The sequence below is a fragment of the Aegilops tauschii genome, chromosome 1 (assembly GCF_002575655.3).
Source record: "Aegilops tauschii subsp. strangulata cultivar AL8/78 chromosome 1, Aet v6.0, whole genome shotgun sequence".
Classification (NCBI taxonomy): Eukaryota; Viridiplantae; Streptophyta; class Magnoliopsida; order Poales; family Poaceae; genus Aegilops; species Aegilops tauschii.
The window spans coordinates 68961745-68979668 of record NC_053035.3 but is presented as its reverse complement, the minus strand read 5'-3'; the positions used below and the strand labels follow the sequence as shown (position 1 = coordinate 68979668).

Sequence of the window (17924 nt, the reverse complement as noted above, 5' to 3'; positions counted from 1 at the left end):
GGCGTCCGCTCTTCGTCGGCGAGTATTTCTACCTCGACCACTTCCGTTGTGTCTATGTCTACGCATGAGATTGCACAACTCAGCTGCTTGCTTGATGCTTGGGATTCTGCACCGACAAGATTTGCACATTCTGCGGCTAACTTTTCTGGCACTGAGAGACCACCTTCTCCTCATTCAGGTGCATCTCCATGGATTTTTGATACTGGAGCATCTTTTCATATGACTTCTGATTCTTCCACTTTGACCTCCGTTCAATATGTCGAGTCTCTTGTTCATGTTCTTACTGCTGATGGTACTCCCCTCCCTGTCGCTAGTCGAGGCACTCTTGGCACATGTTCCTTTTATTGTTCCCTCTGTTGCTCATGTTCCTCGACTTAGCATGCAGCTCTTTTCAGGTAGTCTGATTGTCGACTCTACTTGCAGGGTTAATCTCCACACTTTGATTCATGTACTGTTCAGGATCGTCGCACAAACACTTTGCTTGGTTCTGCCACCCCCCCCCCCCCCCCACACACACACACACCACACATACACACGCCATGATGGTCTTTGGGAGCTTGACTGGATTCGTCTTCCCTCTGATGCCACCGCCAACAGTCTTGCGGCCCCTATTGCCGCATCTGCTAGCTCTTTGCAGCAGTGGCATCATCGTCTTGGCCATTTATGTGGTTCTTGTCTCTCGTCTTTAGTTCACTGTGGTGTTTCAGGGCTTGTCTCTGGTAGCACCACGCGGCCACAATCATGGGAGAGGCCCCGGCAATGAGCCTAGCACCAATTGGCATAGGAGGGGTTGTGACCTCAAGCATAGCTCGAAGGCGTTCCAAGCAAACAGTCTATGACTCCCGCAACATTATACAATGTTGAATTAAGGGGAGGCGTGACTCATTGACAGGTGGACAGAAGTCACGGCACCACCGGTTACCCCCACAAGTGTGCGGCGAACCGACAACAGGGATGGCCTCCTATTCTCGGCAGCAGGCGGCTCAATGACACTGCCCACCATCGCCGTTGATCCTGATGGCGGCGCCACAATGCCAGGAGACACCAAGGTGGAGAAAGACATGTGAGGTCCTGGTATAGGGAGGGTGGGCTGCCAATTGGCCTATTATTCAAAGTCGTGCTGAGCACTCTAGATTGGCCAACCATGGTTTGAGGGTACAGCATTTTGTCATTTCCTATGCTCAGGTTGTACTTTGAGGGTAGAGCGTTTTGTCATTCCCGACGCATCCAAGACGCAGGCCCGACCATGGTTGGCCCAACAACCTGAGCAGAGGAAATGACAAACGCTCTACCCTCAAAGTACAAATATTTTGAGAATTACTTTGAAAAGCACATGATAGTTATTGAAAAAAATCTCAAAAAACATGTACTATGGGGATAGAGTGTATTGCACATGCATGAAAATTTTCAACTTTAATATGATTACTTATAAAAATACAAGACGACTGAATAGTATCAAGACTAACTTTTACTGTTTATACTATTCATAGTTGATTTATCCTTTTTTTTTATCTCACAAATTATATCAGATCTTTGGAAATTTGGACGGATGTACACAACACTCTTCCCTAATGCATTTATTTTATTTTATTCTTACTTCTGCAAATGCTTTTCGAATGATATTTTCATATTTTTTAAAAGGTGTCCAATTTCACATGATATATACCCATGTACTTTGTATGCAAATTAGACATTCAGCTTTTCATTTCGCTACTTCACATGATGCTTCAGTAAACCTTACTTCATATTTTGAAGTGGTCGAAATGTGAGTCATCTATTGTTCATTACAACCTAATTATACAGAACATGTAACACACTGACACTATTTTGTACTGTATAACCTGCAGCTATTTACCTCATCGAAGTTCATCTAAAAAACTCATGTTCTACAAGAAAGGGTATTTTGTACAGTATAAAAATAGCTGTTGCGGAATTTACCTCATCGACGTTCATCTCAAATATTCCTGCTTTACAAGAAAGGGCAAACGCCGTATCTTCATCTTGGTTAAGCAGCCACGATTTGACTCTCCGATCATTGAGTAGCAACATTGTTGATTGTCTATTCAGGAGCTTGGCGGCATGATGCAGCGGTGTGTTACCGTCCCTATCCTGTTGGTTCACAATCTCCTCCGGCAGCACATACTTGAGAAGCAATTCAAGCACGTCCACCTTGTCATTTCTGGCGGCTATATGGAGGGCATTTTGCCTTGTATTATCCACCATCTCAATGGCATCAGGAAACTGCTTTAACAGCTCTTTAGCAGCCTCTGCCGAGCCATAGTAAGCAGCTGTGTGTAGAGGAGTATGCTTCTCGTCATTCTGCTTGTAGGCTAGATTGGAGTATTTGTTGAGCAAAATGGATACTATGCGTGCGTTGTTGTGCTGTGCGGCGTAGTGCAGAGCATTGTTCCCTGATAAATCTGTCAACTCCACAAGCTCCTCATACCTGTCCAGCAAGATCTCCAGCGCCCCTGATGTGCAATAAGCAGAGTAGACCTTCATTATTCAACTATGCATTTTAGAATAAAAACTGTACATAGAACATTATCGATGTAGTTAAACATGTTACTCTCGCCTTCCTGTCTTTTTGTCATGCAGTCATGGGTGTGCATTGGGCACGTCAGTATGATCAATACTGGACACAATGCTCAGAAAATTAAGAGTAATTAGATGATTGCCCGTACGTTGCAACGGGATATAAATATTATAGTAGCCTATGATTTAACTGCCATATTTGTTTGATTGTGTGAACAATTAGGATTTATTTGGTACACATATGTCTGTTAAGCATTTATTGACTTACCAAAGAAAACATAATTTTATTTGGTAAGTAATTAAGAGGTCGGCCAGTTGAGGCGGTTTTTAGGAAAAAACGGTGGGAAAACCCCGAGATGGGAGGAAAAGAATAAAAACGAGAAAGATAGTGGAAAGGTACCAAGGTTGGACGAAAGAGGAATGAACGACAGAACCTTAGGTTCTTTTAAAATAAATAGGAGAGAAGAGATAACTGGTACTGCCCTCCCTTCTCCCTCACCGGTGATAGCCAACAAAGGACCAACTCCAGATGGGTCGCAAAATCACAATGAAGCTGATTCCTATTCTGCTTCCAGGAAAAAAACTTAGGATACTCGACATGAGCTCTGCCTATTCATAAAACGAAAAGAGTTGCCTAGTTAACTAGGAAAACCCAGGCGAAAACCAAATGCAAAGGGCATGAAGCCCCACGGTCGACTAAGCAACGAAAACTACAGACAAAATGCACCACCAGACACGCCAACACACCAAGCAGATGTAGAAGAAAAGCCTCTGCCGCATCAAAACCTCCACACTACACCCTCCACCGAGCAAGCCAGATCAGGCATGACCCACCTAGAGAGGGGTGAAAACATCTCAACAGGCTACCAAAGGAGCACGGAAGAGGCTTCGCCAGAGCATCACACCACCATATTACAAGAACCAACATCGTCAAAGGGGAGAGAAACCAAACCCACTATGGGAGGAGCAGGTCTGGGCCACCACTGACATCGGTGGAGGTGAAAGCATGCCTCTTGACTGAACGCCATCTATCACTTCCGATGGTCCATGTCGTGCCGGAATCAAGATACCTTACTACAGTCATCGCAAATCACCTTCGCCCCCTTCCGAGGCCACAGCCTCAGGACTTCCATCCGCCGCTCACCCGAGCAAGATCCACACCCATGACACTAAGATCTGCTACCTGGGTAAGCACGGCCACATTCGGGAATGCCATTCCAGCATCCACTGCCACAAGCCCACAACAATGCCGGCCAGAAACCTACAAGCTAGACCCTTGCACAAGAGCAGGGAGACGCGATGGCTGCACCATATGAGCAACCAAGAATTGCGTCCCAAGCACCTTGCCGTCGAACACCGAGGCTGCCAAGGCCGGCTAACGCCACACTGAGGGAAAAAAAAAGAACCTATACACTTGGTGGTATAAGTATAAGTTTCATTCGTCTGCAGTTAGTCCTCTTCCCATGTGGGTGGAGTATTTTCACATGTCCTCGGATGGCAAGTCCTGTACTGGTGAAATTTGGTGCTGTAGGATTTGGTGGCAACGCTATGAAATAATTAAATATATTCATCTCCATAACTAATTCATCTAAATCACCTCCATGACTTTTTGCTACATACTGATGTTGCATGCACGTTGTAAATGACAATTCTCCCTGAGCAAGTGATGTTTATTTTTGACGGAAAATATAGGTTGATTGGAACTCAAAATAGATTCTTACGGATGTTATTCCCCAACACGGATTGGTGCAGAACAGTGCCGTGAGTGGACATTAAAGCCACGTACAGCCCCTGGTCGGCAATCTTCTTGACAACATATGTAAGGCTGTCCCGAACAGCAATGTAGAACGGTGACTGCATTGCTGCATTCAACATGTGCGCACAGCTTGGGTTGGCCTCCAGCAGCTTAAGTGCAACATCCGACTTTCGCTGCAGCACCGCATCGTGCAATGGGGTGTTTCCTAGTTTGTTTGCGATTGTTATAGGCCCCTGCAGAGAAGAATCTGGTTACTCACTACAACAAATTTGATGTTCACTGATGAACGCGAAACATGACAAAAAACTCAATTTGTTCATTCATGGCAGTTTGTGTATATTTTGGACTAGACTACACAGCAACACCACACCCATGTCTTCTGGTGCGTCGCCACCTTTTCCTCCCTCTCTCTACTATTCATGAATGCAACTAAAAGACACCAAAGTCATGTAAGCATGACATCAATGCGATTCTCTCATATCTTAAAAATAAATAATTTTTATCTCTCAAACCACTACTTCGGTTGACGGTCCGCTTTCACGGCTGGCTTACTGGTAGTGAGATCTTTGAAATTAGATCCCATGTCAGCATATTTCGACAAAAAAGTCGTCAATACTTGCCAGATTATTACTCACTTAGTTACAAGATTATATTAACTTGACTGACAGGTTACTAAACATCAATATACACCACTTTAAGACTTGCTTTATGGTGCTTTATGGTACTTGTGTTGGTTGATATCAGTTCTTACTTGTTAACACTTGAATAATCATTCTCAAACTCCGCATAACATTGCAATGTCTACAAGCATACAAAAATACTGCCTAGTAACTATACACATTTATTGTGGTAATTGTTTGCTGCTAACTTGGCAACCACGGTAACTTAGACTGGCAACTGGTAACAACCAAAAAACAATCGCAAAAACATCACAACATGAGATATTGCTTTGACGACCTCATCAGTATGAACTCACCGGTGAAACGGTTTGTGAGATAAACCATTTTTTAAATACAAAATTAGAAATAAATAGGATGATGTCATGTGGTGGAAGCTTCCAGATGCATCTACTCTCTCTGTTAGGGAAAAATACCATTGGAACACGCCACACCGGAACACATGCGTGGACACGTATGCTACATAGAATTTCCATATTTTGTTATAGTTGTAGTAGCATCTACGTCACTTAAAATTCCAAAGTGACAAACAATTTCTTAGATGTCAAACTATCAATTTCTCGCTCATGTTCTCCACGTCATCAAGGAATAATACAAACCTACGAAAGATACATGAACAATAATGTCTGGTCTTGGTCATCATTTCATACTGTTACATATCAACTTTATCATTTAGATTCTCAACAACAAATGTTATTAAATATTGGTTTTAAAGTCAAATTTGGGATGGTGTATAAAATATCAGAATAAGTACCTTTGCATACCGAGTCGTAAGTTCCAGGTTCATCACTTTAGCACACTTGATCAGCATGTCGACAAATACAGAATTTCCAGCTTTAACTGCAAGGTGCAGCGCTGTGTCCCCATCATCATTCCTAATGATGAGGAATACATCATATATACTTGAGAAATCAGCACACTCAGGGTATTCCTTGATAAATTCTCCAGCAGCCGTGAATTTAATCTCCTTGCAACTATTTAGCAGGCTGCCTGCCACAAGGTGCCTACCATGTATCACTGCTTCATGCAGCAAGGTGTTCCCTTCCTTGCCCGGAGTTATTAGTGGTTCCTGCACACAGAAGGGAAATATCATGATTCCAATAGCTAAAATGTGATTGTCATTAGTCGGGAATGGGTTGTACTAGTTTTGATCTCTATTGTCTCAAATAGTTTTTTTTTTTTCGGAACGCGCATGAGAACTGTGCGTCGTTTCATCAAGAAAGAAGAACTTGGTGATTACAATAGGCCTGCCCTTAGGCTAGCCTAAATCCACAGCCCACCACAAGCACCTATGGCAGACTACTTACGCGTATCCACGTTTCCACGATTGGCCTGCATCCTTTGCCACGCAAGCTGCCATCCCCCACTGGCACCTATGCTTGTCGTTAGCCTGCTTGTCGCCATTGAAACCTTGTCAAAAACCCTTCGGTTCCTTTCCTTCCAGAGGGAGTGCATGACACAGATAAAAAGGAGTTCATTTCCTTCCTCACAGCCGCCGGTGCAGCGTTACTCGGCACCGTCCACCAGTCCACCAGCAAATCTTGATGGGAAGGAGTATATCTCTCCCACCCCTTGGTCCACAGCACATCGAACCAAACCGTGCGTGCAAGGGAGCATTGCGCGAGTAGATGATCCAAGGTGTCCGGCTCTTGCAGACACATCGGACAACATGGCTGATGCGGTAGTCCCCTTGCCGCTAGCCGGTCGGAGATCCAACACCTGTTCTTTATGAAGAGCCAGGCGAAGAACTTCAGTTGGGGCGGCGCCTGAGAGCTCCTAATCTCACACGCACCGAGCATGTCCGTCAAGCCGAAGAAGAAAGCACAGTATTCAGACCTCCCCGTGTAACACCCAGGCTCGGACCAAATCCAGTGGAAGGAATCAGAAGGCCATCTTTAACCATGCAACATGCGCGTATGGGAAGCAGAACAGCCATGATGGCCAGCGTGATCTCTGCCGCGGGAACCCCTTCGATCCACCGGTCCAACCCAGAAAACAGTCACTTTGCCATTGCCGACAGTGCAAACCGTGGACGCTGCAAACATGCCAGCGGCCTCAGATGCGACATGGACCTGCAGGCCTTGCAAGGCCTTTCCAGGTCGGTCCTCGCAAGCCAAAACCAGCGCGCCCTCAGCGCCGCGTTCAGGAATTGGAGGTTGTGGATACCCAACCCTCCTAGCTCTTTTGGCCAACATACCATCTCCCAGGCCACTTTGCAATGTCCCGCCTTCGCCTCCACCCATCCTCTCTAGAGAAAGATTCTGCAGATTTTTTCAAGAGTTTGCAACACCCAGGGAGGGAGTCCATCGATAGCATGTGATAGATCACCATTGCCATCAAAACAGAGTAGATTAAGACGACCCTCCCTGCCTCTGTTAGTAATCTGCACTGCCATAGCTGAAGTTGGTTCGCGATCTGATCAATCAGCTGCTGTAGCTCCTCTTTCCTTAGATTATGTGGTGATAGTGGCTGTTGAAGTATAAATGCATAGCCCACCTTTCCCAATAAGCTTGAGCTTGTGGGTGAACTGGCTGGTTCGTGCAATTCTACATGGTATCGGAGCCAAGAGGTCTTGAGTTCAGTTCAAGACCCGGCTGGCGCAATTTAAAAATAAAAAAGTGGAGCTCTTTTGCATGTTTACTTGTAACCCCGATGCCTCTCCAAAGATCTCAGAAACTTCTTTGATCACCACTAGCTCACGCACCACTGGTTGAGCAAAAAGCACCACATCATCCGCATACTAGTACATGTCACATTTTTCTCAGAAAACAGGGGATTTTGAACAGAAAACAGAGGACTCAAGGTCTGTAGCAAGCATAACATCACCAGTTCAACACTTACGAACTCTTGTACCTCCTGGGATGTGCTTGTGATGAATCAAGCAACGAATAAAGGATGCTTTTCAGAGAAAAACGAATTAAGGATGGATAGAATCGGAGGACTCCTGTACCACCACTACGATGTGCTGGGACGGGGTGTTGGAACCGTGTGAGACTGAGATCCCATTGTAGTCGCGGACGCGTCGTCGTGCAGATGCCCCTCATCGCCGGTAACAGCCAGCCAGCCGACGGCACCTGGAAGAACTGCGCAGCCGCCACAACTTTTTCTATCACAGCGTGTTTGTTTCCGGGGAAGTGGTACTAGGGAATGGGAATTAGGAGGGGGTGGGGTATAAATTCCCTTGTTTGATTGGAGGACAGAGGAATTGATGATGGACAGGTAAAGGGAGTTGCCGGTCAAACTCCCACTTATCTCTTCCCACGGGGGGCCCTGGTAATTGAAGGAGGGAATGGGAAATGAGAGAGAAAAAGCAATCGCCATGTTAGTTGCTCTCATCCCGCAAGCTACCGAAACAATATTCCCACGACTAACTCCCACCCCCCAAACCAAACGTGGGATTGGCATTAACAGTCCACTTCCCATGCCTAATCCCTCATCTGACTCCCACTTAAAAATTCCCATGCCTTTTCCCTCAAACTGCCAAACAAGCTGTCAGGGGGAGAGAAGGGAATGGGGGAGACGATGCTAGGTTTCCTGAGAAGCGGGCGGAATTTGGACCGATCTCTATTTAGCCAATTTGGGCCTCTGTTTCAGTCATTCGGCCCGTCCCAGCGAAAGAGCAGTGAAAGCGAAGGCAAATCGCTCTATTTTCGCGTGCGATCACCTGGTTAGCGCCAGATCGCGTTTTTGAAGGATTGCGTCGCGAGGAGGCTTCCAGCCAGCGATCGCGCAACTTTCGCTCGCAATTTAAAAGTATGCCTGCAAGACGCCAACCCACACCACCGTATCCCTCACTTCCTGAGAAATACAGAGGATGAGGAAAACCTCTGGTTCAAAAGCTTGAATGAAGAAGTCCATCGGTCCCAGCCCGCAGCGGGCATGAGAGGGCATGGATGGCCGCCGTCGTGTCAGCAATATCGATCTCTGGGCGGTTCCCAGTAATCACAACCATCGCGCACTGAAGCTCTGCCTCCATTGTCACCATGGCCACGTCAAGGGTAACGAAGCAAGATCCAACCTTTCCACAGGCGTGCGCACCGAAACCCTGCCGGTCAAACGACACTGCAAAGTAAGAGGATCCCACGCGAACTATCAGCACCACACCACCAGCCACATCGCTCCAAGACCGGCCCCCAGCGCCCATCGCCGCCGGCAAACTGTTGGCAATAAGCCATGCACATGGCAATGGCGACCGGCGTGAAGATGACCAGGTCGAGTCCGTAGCATGTGTGTCCCCCGGCGTGAGCCCGTGCTTGCGTTCGTGGAGTGGAGGAGCTGCATGCGCAGGGCCGTTGCGATCTGTTGGAGTCAGGTGCGGCGTGCGCGTGGCTGGAGGGAGTTAGTTGCATGCTAGCTAGATGGTTGGCCGGGTCATGCTAATCCATGCATGGACTAGCCGGAGGGTCATGTGGTAGTGGCCGATGTGTGCGTGCGTGTCATGCGCGTGTGGCATTCTAGTTAGTTAGTGCGTGGGTGGCCCTGATGTGTGGCCGTGTGCTATATAAGCAGCTAGTAGTCGCCGTAAGGGAGTCGGGGAGCCGAGTGTAGCCATGTAGCCACTGTAAAGAAGAAAAGGATTGGGGCGTTCGTGCGTCCGTGGCGGCGTTTGTGTGCCGGCCGGAAAATCTTGTGTCCACTATTCTTCTTCTTCCACCTCCGTTTGAGTGAGAGGAGAGGTAGCTAGAGGGCTGCGGTTCCAACAATTGGTATCAGAGCTTGGTGTCTTAGGCGTGCTTGCCGTGCCGGAGGCGTGGCAGCGATGGCGGCACTCGCCGGCAGCTGCGTGACGGAGCTCCGGGCCGTGTGTCGGCCCATGGAGGTGGGCGGCGCTGTGGATGTCATGGCGCGTGGCGGAGGCGGCGGGCGGTGACGTCGTACGTGCGGCGACCGCGGAGGTCGCCGAGGCACTGCATGGTGGTGCGGCGGCGCAACACTGCATGGCGGCATGGAGGCCGCGGCGGTGCAGGGCAATAAGCCGCGGCGGCTAGCCGGGCGCGACCGGTGCGTGTTATGGGTGCGCACTGCACGCGTCGGGCGCGTCGGGACCGCGGGCGCGCGGTGAGCGCACTGGTGTGGTCGGGCTCGTCGGGTGCGCGCGGGACGTGCGGGACGCACTGGGGCGGTCGGGCGCGTCGGGTGCGCGCGGGACGTGCGGGACGTCAGGCGTGTGTCGCGGGGCGGAGAAGGAGCTCGTCGTGTGTCGCCGGAGTCATGACGGAGCACGGTGCGACCAGCGTCAGGTCGGGTCCACGGGCTGGGTCACGGTCGTGGTGACATCGATGACGGGAGCTGCAACAACTCCGACGACGATGGCGAGGTCATGGCTTAGGTGGTGAGTGTTGACAATAAGCCATGCTCGCAGGATGTGGCGACTGGTGTGAGCGCTTCCAGATCGAGTCCGTGGCAGACGTGGACGCGTGTGTGCCATCGGGCCGGTTGGTGATGGCCGAGTCGTCCGCGAGAAGCTGGCAATGAGCAACAGCGTCAGGCATGCAGTAGTTGGGCAGCCGTGCAGTGCGGACGTATGGATGTGCATGTTGTTAGTTAGTTAGCTAGCTGGGTGGACAGCTCGGTCATGTGGCCGTTGTGGGAATAGCTGATGGATTAGTGGGCATGCGTGTACGTAGTGGCGCCGAGTTGTGTGGCTGGCTCGTGTGTGTGCCGGAGCTAGTTTGGGTATAAAAAGCCCACTCATGTACTATTTGTAGTTGCGCCGGTGAAGCTCCCAGCCGTGATGTAGCCTGTGTGCTGAATACAAAGGAGGCGTTTGGGCGCCGGGGCGTTGGTCGCCGGGAAAAAAGTGTGCTCCTTCCACCTCCGTCCGGCATGAGAGAGAGAGCGGCAACAACAATTGGTATCATGAGCTTGGTGTCTTGGGCGTGCTTGCCGTGCCGGAGGCGTGGCAGCGATGGCGGCGCTCGCCGGCAGCTGCGTGACGGAGCTCCGGGCCGTGTGTCGGCCCATGAAGGTGGGCGGTGCTGTGGCTGTCATGGCGCGTGGCGGAGGCGGCGGGTGGTGACGTCGTACGTGCGGCGACCGCGGAGGCCGCCGAGGCACTGCGTGGTGGCGCGGCGGCGCAGCACTGCATGGCGGCATGGAGGCCGCCGCGGTGCAGGGCAATAAGCCGCGGCGGCGAGCCGGGCGCAACCGGTGCGTGATATGGGTGCGCACTGGACGCATCGGGCGCGTCGGGACCGCGGGCGCGCGGTGAGCGTACTGGTGTGGTCGGGCTCGTCGGATGCGCGCGGGACATGCGGGACGCACTGGTGTGGTCGGGCTCGTCGGGTGCGCGCGGGACGTGCGGGACGCACTGGGGCGGTCGGGCGCGTCGGGTGCGCGCGGGACGTGCGGGGCGTCGAGGGACATCAGGCGTGTGTCGCGGGGCGGAGAAGGAGCTCGTCGTGTGTCGCCGGAGTCGTGACGGAGCACGGTGCGACCAGCGTCAGGTCGGGTCCACGGGCTAGGTCACGGTCGTGGCGACATCGACGACGGGAGCTGCAACAACTCCGACGACGATGTCATGGCTTAGGAGGTGAGTGTTGGCAATAAGCCATGCACATGGCGATGGCGACCGGCGTGAAGATGACCAGGTCAAGTCCGTAGCATGTGTGTCCCCCGGCGTGAGCCCGTGCTTGCGTTCGTGGAGTGGAGGAGCTGCATGCGCAGGGCCGTTGCGATCTGTTGGCGTCAGGTGTGGCGTGCGCGTGGCTGGAGGGAGTTAGTTGCATGCTAGCTAGATGGTTGGTGCATGCCCGAGAGATGTGATCCAGTTCGCCACAATTGTAGCAGCACCCGTACAGGACAGCCGGAATGCACGAGGCGGGCGAGCGCGTCTTCAGAAGAACCGCAAGGTGGCTGGGGGGGTTGTGGTCGCCGAGTCAGGGACCGCCTGTTCCGCTGGGTCTGCCAACCGCTAGCATCCACCGCAGCCTGACTTCGTCGGAGCCCGCCGGCAGCCCCAAGCCCAGCGAACAAGAAGCGAACTCCGCCGTGGGCACCACGAGCGACCAGAGCGGCGGGGGCGGGAGGAGCGACAAGTTGGAAGGCGGGCAGGACAGGGAGCAGGAGAGTTGGAGCTGACTCGCCATGGGGAGGGTGGCTGGCGGGACCGGAGTGGCGCCCAATGGGAGCACGGGTGGACGCCGGTGCCGGAGTGGCAGCCGGCGGCAAGGGAGAGCAGAGCGCAAGATGGTATAACAATGTGTTGACAATCCTTCCTGATAAATGCAAAGCCGTCCGATACCCAGCATGCATGCTCGTCCTAAATTCTCCTGACTTCTCAACTACACCGGTATAAAAAGACAAGCTGGATCGAGTACTTTTGAACTAAGTCACCCAAAATATTCAATCTAATTTAGTAATTCTTCATCCGATGGTTGTGCAAAATATCAAAGCCGTCCGATACCCGGCATCCAATTTAGTATTTCATTATTAATTACCCTTGAGATGTGTTTGTTATGTGAAACTTTCAATAAACATTTTACATTTTTCTATTTAATTTATGTTGGTCATGACGTGCAAAGGTGTTGGAATTGAATCACTCAACTCCCCCCTCTTTCTCCCCCTGTTGGAACTGAATCACTCAGCTCCCTCCCTCCCAAATGATGGCATACATGGCTATTTATAGGCTTTCCCAAACCGATCTAAGCATGGTGAGTTGTATACTCTACACAACTCATGCCTAGCGAGCTTCCTTTCACACTAAACACATGACTAGATTTGTACAACCAATGCAAACTCCAATTTGCTTCTACTATTACTTACTGCAACACTTCCTTACTAAGATAACTAGCAGTCCAATTTCCTTTACCTTTTGATTGCTCTTACTGCCATGCAGCTATGATGTAGCTGGACTACAAGCTTTAGGCAAGCTAGCACAGCTACTCCGCTCTGGCATGCATGCATATGTTTAAGATAATGACAAAATTAATTCTAACAAAAGGTTGCTAGTAAGCTACTATTTCCATCACTAAGTTATCATTGGCATTGCCAGCCCTGCAACTGCATAATAATATATTAACAGCAAACCATATTGGATACGCAAGTGAAAGAAAATATTAGTAACTAAAAGCTCTACCACTGAAAGTAAAATAGGGTTGGTCAGATGAAAACCTTTAACTTTAAGTTGGGCTCGATTTCCCTAGCCCATGCCAAATAGCGCATCAAATGATGTACCACTTCCAAATGGCCTGCTCTCACGGCCAGGTGCAATGGTGTATCCCCATCACTGTTCTTACTAGTAATGAACCCCACATTCCGGTTCGTATAGAGAAGCACATGATGAACGAACCAATCATCTCCTTTTGATGCTGTGAGGTGGAGGGACGTGTGTCCTCTTATGGGTGTCACCGAATAAACCCTTTCCGGGTAGTAAGCAAGGAAATTTACCAGGCTTAGCATGTCTCCTTTGTCAATTGCATCACTCAAATCTCGGGTCATGGGCTCTATCAGAATCTGCTAGGGAGAAGACAACTTTAATGATTAATCTGATCGTTCATTTTAATTGAGATAGGATACAAGCCAAAGTGTAACTACAACAAATAATATTAAAACTACATAAGAGCACAGGAACCTTTTGGATATATAATCAAGATGAAAAGAACCATACCAGTAAGAATGTCTGAAGCATTTATGAACCATTATGTACAACAGATAGTTAAATGGTTTTGCATGGCATCACTATCAGACAACCAAGCGGGCCCGAATTATTTGGTTTAATCAGCAGGGATTCTTTAATTCACCTGATCGTCCCATGGAGTATGCCCTTCATTGTTAATCATGTATGAGTTGATTCTCAGATCATTGAGTAATAACCACAGTATTGGCCCTTGGTGGAGCTTGGCAGCATGATGCAGCGGAGTGTTGCCATCATTATCCTGTTTGTTCAAGATCTCCTCCGGCAGCTCATACTCAAGAAGCAACTTGAGCACTCTTAACTTGTTGTTGATGATGGAGATGTGGAAAGCATTTCTCCCACATAAATCCACCATCTCAACAGTATTAGGGCACTGCTTCATGAGCTCCCTGGCAGCCTCTACTGAGCCATACTTAGCAGCCTTGTGTAGAGCGGTATGCTGCTCAATGTTCTTCATATATGCTAGAGTAGAGTTTTTGTTGTGCAACATGGATATCATATGTACCCTGTTGTGGCACGCGGCATAGTGCAGGGCATTGTTCCCTGATGAATCTGTCACCTCCACCAGCTTCACAATATTGTCCAGTAAGATATCCAGCGCCCCTGATTAGAAACATGTCATTAATTAAGTAGATAGTATATGATGAACGCAGATTATCATATCATTATATTAAACTGTTTCTAATAATAAACATGCAAACTTTTTTTACCAAAGCTACAACTAGGTAAATGTGGTATAGAGAGGTGTAAACCCCTACAATTAAAGCGCAGTCCTTGGGAGAACAATACTCGTTTCTTCATCTAGCATTCCATCATCTTTGATTAGAAAAGTTGGATAATAGGAGAACATCACACGGTAACACTTCATTCAAAAAATAGACTTTTTCGGGAACAGAATAAAATAATTATGAATAACTGGAACAGCTAGTAATGGCGATTCAGAGGTCCCGATTGGGCAATTACTGCTGAACTAGCCAGAAAATGCATACCTAAGACGAAATAAGATGTCAAATTTATGAATAAAGTAACTCCAAAGTGTTACCACATCACAGATGCAACCTTTCGCTGGCGGTAAGGAAGCATGCTTCATGGTGTGCTATGAAGGGGGTTTTTTCTCTGAATTTTCACAACAAAATGGCCAAAATAAACTTCAATATTTCCATTCACTTGGTGATAACAGGAGAGACCTTAAGAGGGACCAATTTTATTTCTCAAAAGGATTTTTTCAATCCTTGGATAGCTGCACAGAACAAGTTTCTGGAAATTTCCACATCAACATTCGCCATACATCTAGGCAAAATTCAGAAATTATGTGTTACAAACATGCTAAAAGTATTGGTTTCAACACTATATTTTAACAAAAAAAAAAATATAGTTCTGCTTTTTTAGATCAAAAAAGCATTGGACCTAGCTTTAAATAAATTAATAAAGCCACAAAGAGCAACGAACAAAAGAAACAGAGAAGAACCGCAGCTTGAAACGCCAAGGCCATCGTCCACCACCACGGCCATCACCAACAAGCTAAGTCCTTCACGGGGGGGGGGGGGGGGGGGGGGGCACCATAAGAGGATCGTGCCCTCGTTCGCTTCCAAATGGCCACACTTGGACACAAAGCCATCCTTTTCAACCTTCCAAAAGGCCACCTGTCATGTCGCCATGGTTCAAAGGGTGCCGCACCATGAGAGGTTCACCTTAGGACACGGATGAACATTGACAACCAGGCTGCCAGGGGAGAGGATATCAAGGACACCCATAGCATAGACCAAGCTTCCGATAAACAGCGCCGGCACTCATGGCTCAACCACACCACAGAACATAAGTTGAGGGAAGTAGTTGCAACAAAAAAGATAAGGTGCAAATAGAACACAACACCAGTGCTGATGGTCAGGCCTCACCACAGCTCCGGACTCTCACCAACAATGATGCTGCTGCCATAGAGGGGACCCTATCCCCAAGCTCAAGGGTGCTGACACGCAGGCGAACAAAGCCACAAGGTGGTGAAGAGCACCAAAAGCAGGGACCCATCACGGGGCATTGTCTTTGTTAAACACCCCCAATCACATAACTTCTCACTTTCTGCTACCCTCACTAGACGTGCTTCCAGGGAAGGGAACAACATTGCAGCACCGCCGCTCGAACCGGTAGGCTTAGGACTTCCACTCAGGAGCAGGGAAGGAGTTGCAATGGAGGTACCCAGATGAAGCCTCCATGGAAGAAGACGGCAACAGTGATGAGGGACAATAGGAAAATTAGAAGTCAAATCTGTTTTGAGTTATTCTACACACTACTACTCCATTCTAGATATAGGTTGTTGTATTTGTTTTCTTATCCTATAGTAATGTTTCTAGAGTCTTCTAGCTATGAGTGCAAGTTGAACCTGAAGTAGTGTTTTCTAGAGTTTTCTAGCTATAAGTAGAAGTTAAGATGTGAAAGCTTCCCAAAGTCCTATAAATAGAGGTCCTTGCCTCTAGTTTGTAACCAGACTATGTAACCACTACCTAAAATAGAACTTGGTGTTCTTTTCTAAGATCTTGGACTAGATCGTGTGTTCTAAGAATTTTGGACCGACTCGGCTCTAGAGCGATATCTAGCGCTACACGTTGAAGTAGTTCCTTAAACACTAGTGATGTACACTTTAAAGCAGCAAGGTGGAGGTGCTCTGCCACAACCTTGTGCTGCTTCAGTCAGCATCTTCATCATCGTCTTGGTCGCCATCACTACAACCAGCACCCACAGCCGACGAGCCAAGAGTGTTAGGACTTAGGAGTAAGCACATTGTGTTAGGAGTCTGGTTGTAACCGAACTGTTGAAGTATAAAACAGTTTCGGAAGTATCATGTGCGTCTAGGAATCGATCAGATAAGGAGATAGGAGAGTTTAAACCTGCTTATCAGGGTCACGTCGTGTTGGGCAATTACATGTGCCGTGTTGGACGTGAATTCTTTGTAAACCCCTATATAAAGGAAAGAATAGGAAGGAGGGCGATTGAGCCATCATTGAATATTTTCTTCTGTAGTTTTTCCTCTCGTGAGTTCTTGTGCAGATCGCGTACATACAGCAGGAAGCTGATTGATTTGCTCTAACAATTGGCATCATAGCCATGCTAGATCCTCGGTCACGAGAGAGCAATGGGCGACGACAATAGCAAGAACAAGGAGCTTGCGCTGGGAGGCAGTTCGGCGGTGAAGAAAGAAACCTTACCCCCGACGACCTTCCTGCGGCTAGAGGGAGAGGACTATGCTATGTGGGCAATCAAGATGGAGTGCGCCATGGAGGCTAACGAAATCTGGGATGCGACCAATGCTGGAGGCGATGCATACAAGAAGGGAGGTGCAGAATAAAAGAAGGATCGGCAGGCCATGTCTGCGATCTACTCTGTCATCCCCAATGATGTAGCACGTCATGTATCCGGGAAGAATACGGCAGCAGAAGCCTGGGAGGTGATCAAGGAACTTCACCAAGGGCACAGCCGTGTTCGTGAGGCTCGTCTAAATCTCTGTTGAGGGATTATGAAAGTCTGAAGATGGATGAAAGTGAATCCGTGGATAAATTTGCCACGAGGGTGGTTGAGATCACCAGCTCCATCAAGGACCTTGGAGAGACTTTGACGGATATCGCGATTGTACGTCGCTTCCTCCGTGCTGCAGCACCACGATACATGCAGATCGTCACCTCAATCGAACAGTGCGTGGACCTGAAGACCTTGGCGGTCGCATAACTCGTCGGGAGATCCAAAGCCCATGATGAGAGGATCAGGTTGAACTTCGGCGATCCGAAGGAAAGTGAGAATTTGTACCTGACCAAGACGCAGTGGATGCAACTGTCAAACGACAAGAAAAACAAGGGGACAGAAGCAAGCGGCAGTGTGGTAGAACCAGGGATCCTACCGGACCTGCTCTGTAGGTTGTAGGGGAAGGATGGAGTAGGGCGAGGCGATGAGCGGGCGCGCCGGCGGCTGGGCACCGTCGCGTAGGAGGAGGATGGCGGCGGCGGCTAGGGTTCCGGCTCCTCTGGGAGCCGGGCAATAGAGATAATATTCTTCTTACTGCTTGATTCCAAAAAGAGTCTTACAGCCTATATTTATAACCTAGATAACTTGCATAAGAATTAACCTAAGATAACTTGTGGGCCAAGCCCCTAACTACTGCCCTGTGGGCCTAACTAAACCGGCCATAACACAATGACAAGAAGGAAAATCGGCGTAACCCGAAGAAATCAGAAGAAGAGTTTGAGGCCCCTGCCAAATCGAAGTTTGATCGGAAGAAAATTAAGTGCCATAACTGTGGGATTTTTGGACAATTTAAATCTAAATGTCGCAAGCC

The 17924-nt window shown here is 48.8% G+C and overlaps 1 protein-coding gene across 1 annotated transcript in view; it reads right to left on the bottom strand.

Annotated features, from left to right (window-relative positions):
* Positions 1–17924, bottom strand: part of LOC109737707 (uncharacterized) — a 45248-nt gene that overhangs the window by 9469 nt on the left and 17855 nt on the right. The window contains exons 4-8 of the mRNA XM_040398592.2: positions 13710–14206; positions 13081–13422; positions 5723–6037; positions 4257–4524; positions 1939–2471 (exon numbers count right to left, since the gene is read on the bottom strand). Of these exons, the coding sequence (XP_040254526.1) occupies positions 1939–2471; positions 4257–4524; positions 5723–6037; positions 13081–13422; positions 13710–14206 (1955 nt within the window). The remainder of the gene's footprint in view (positions 1–1938; positions 2472–4256; positions 4525–5722; positions 6038–13080; positions 13423–13709; positions 14207–17924) is intronic.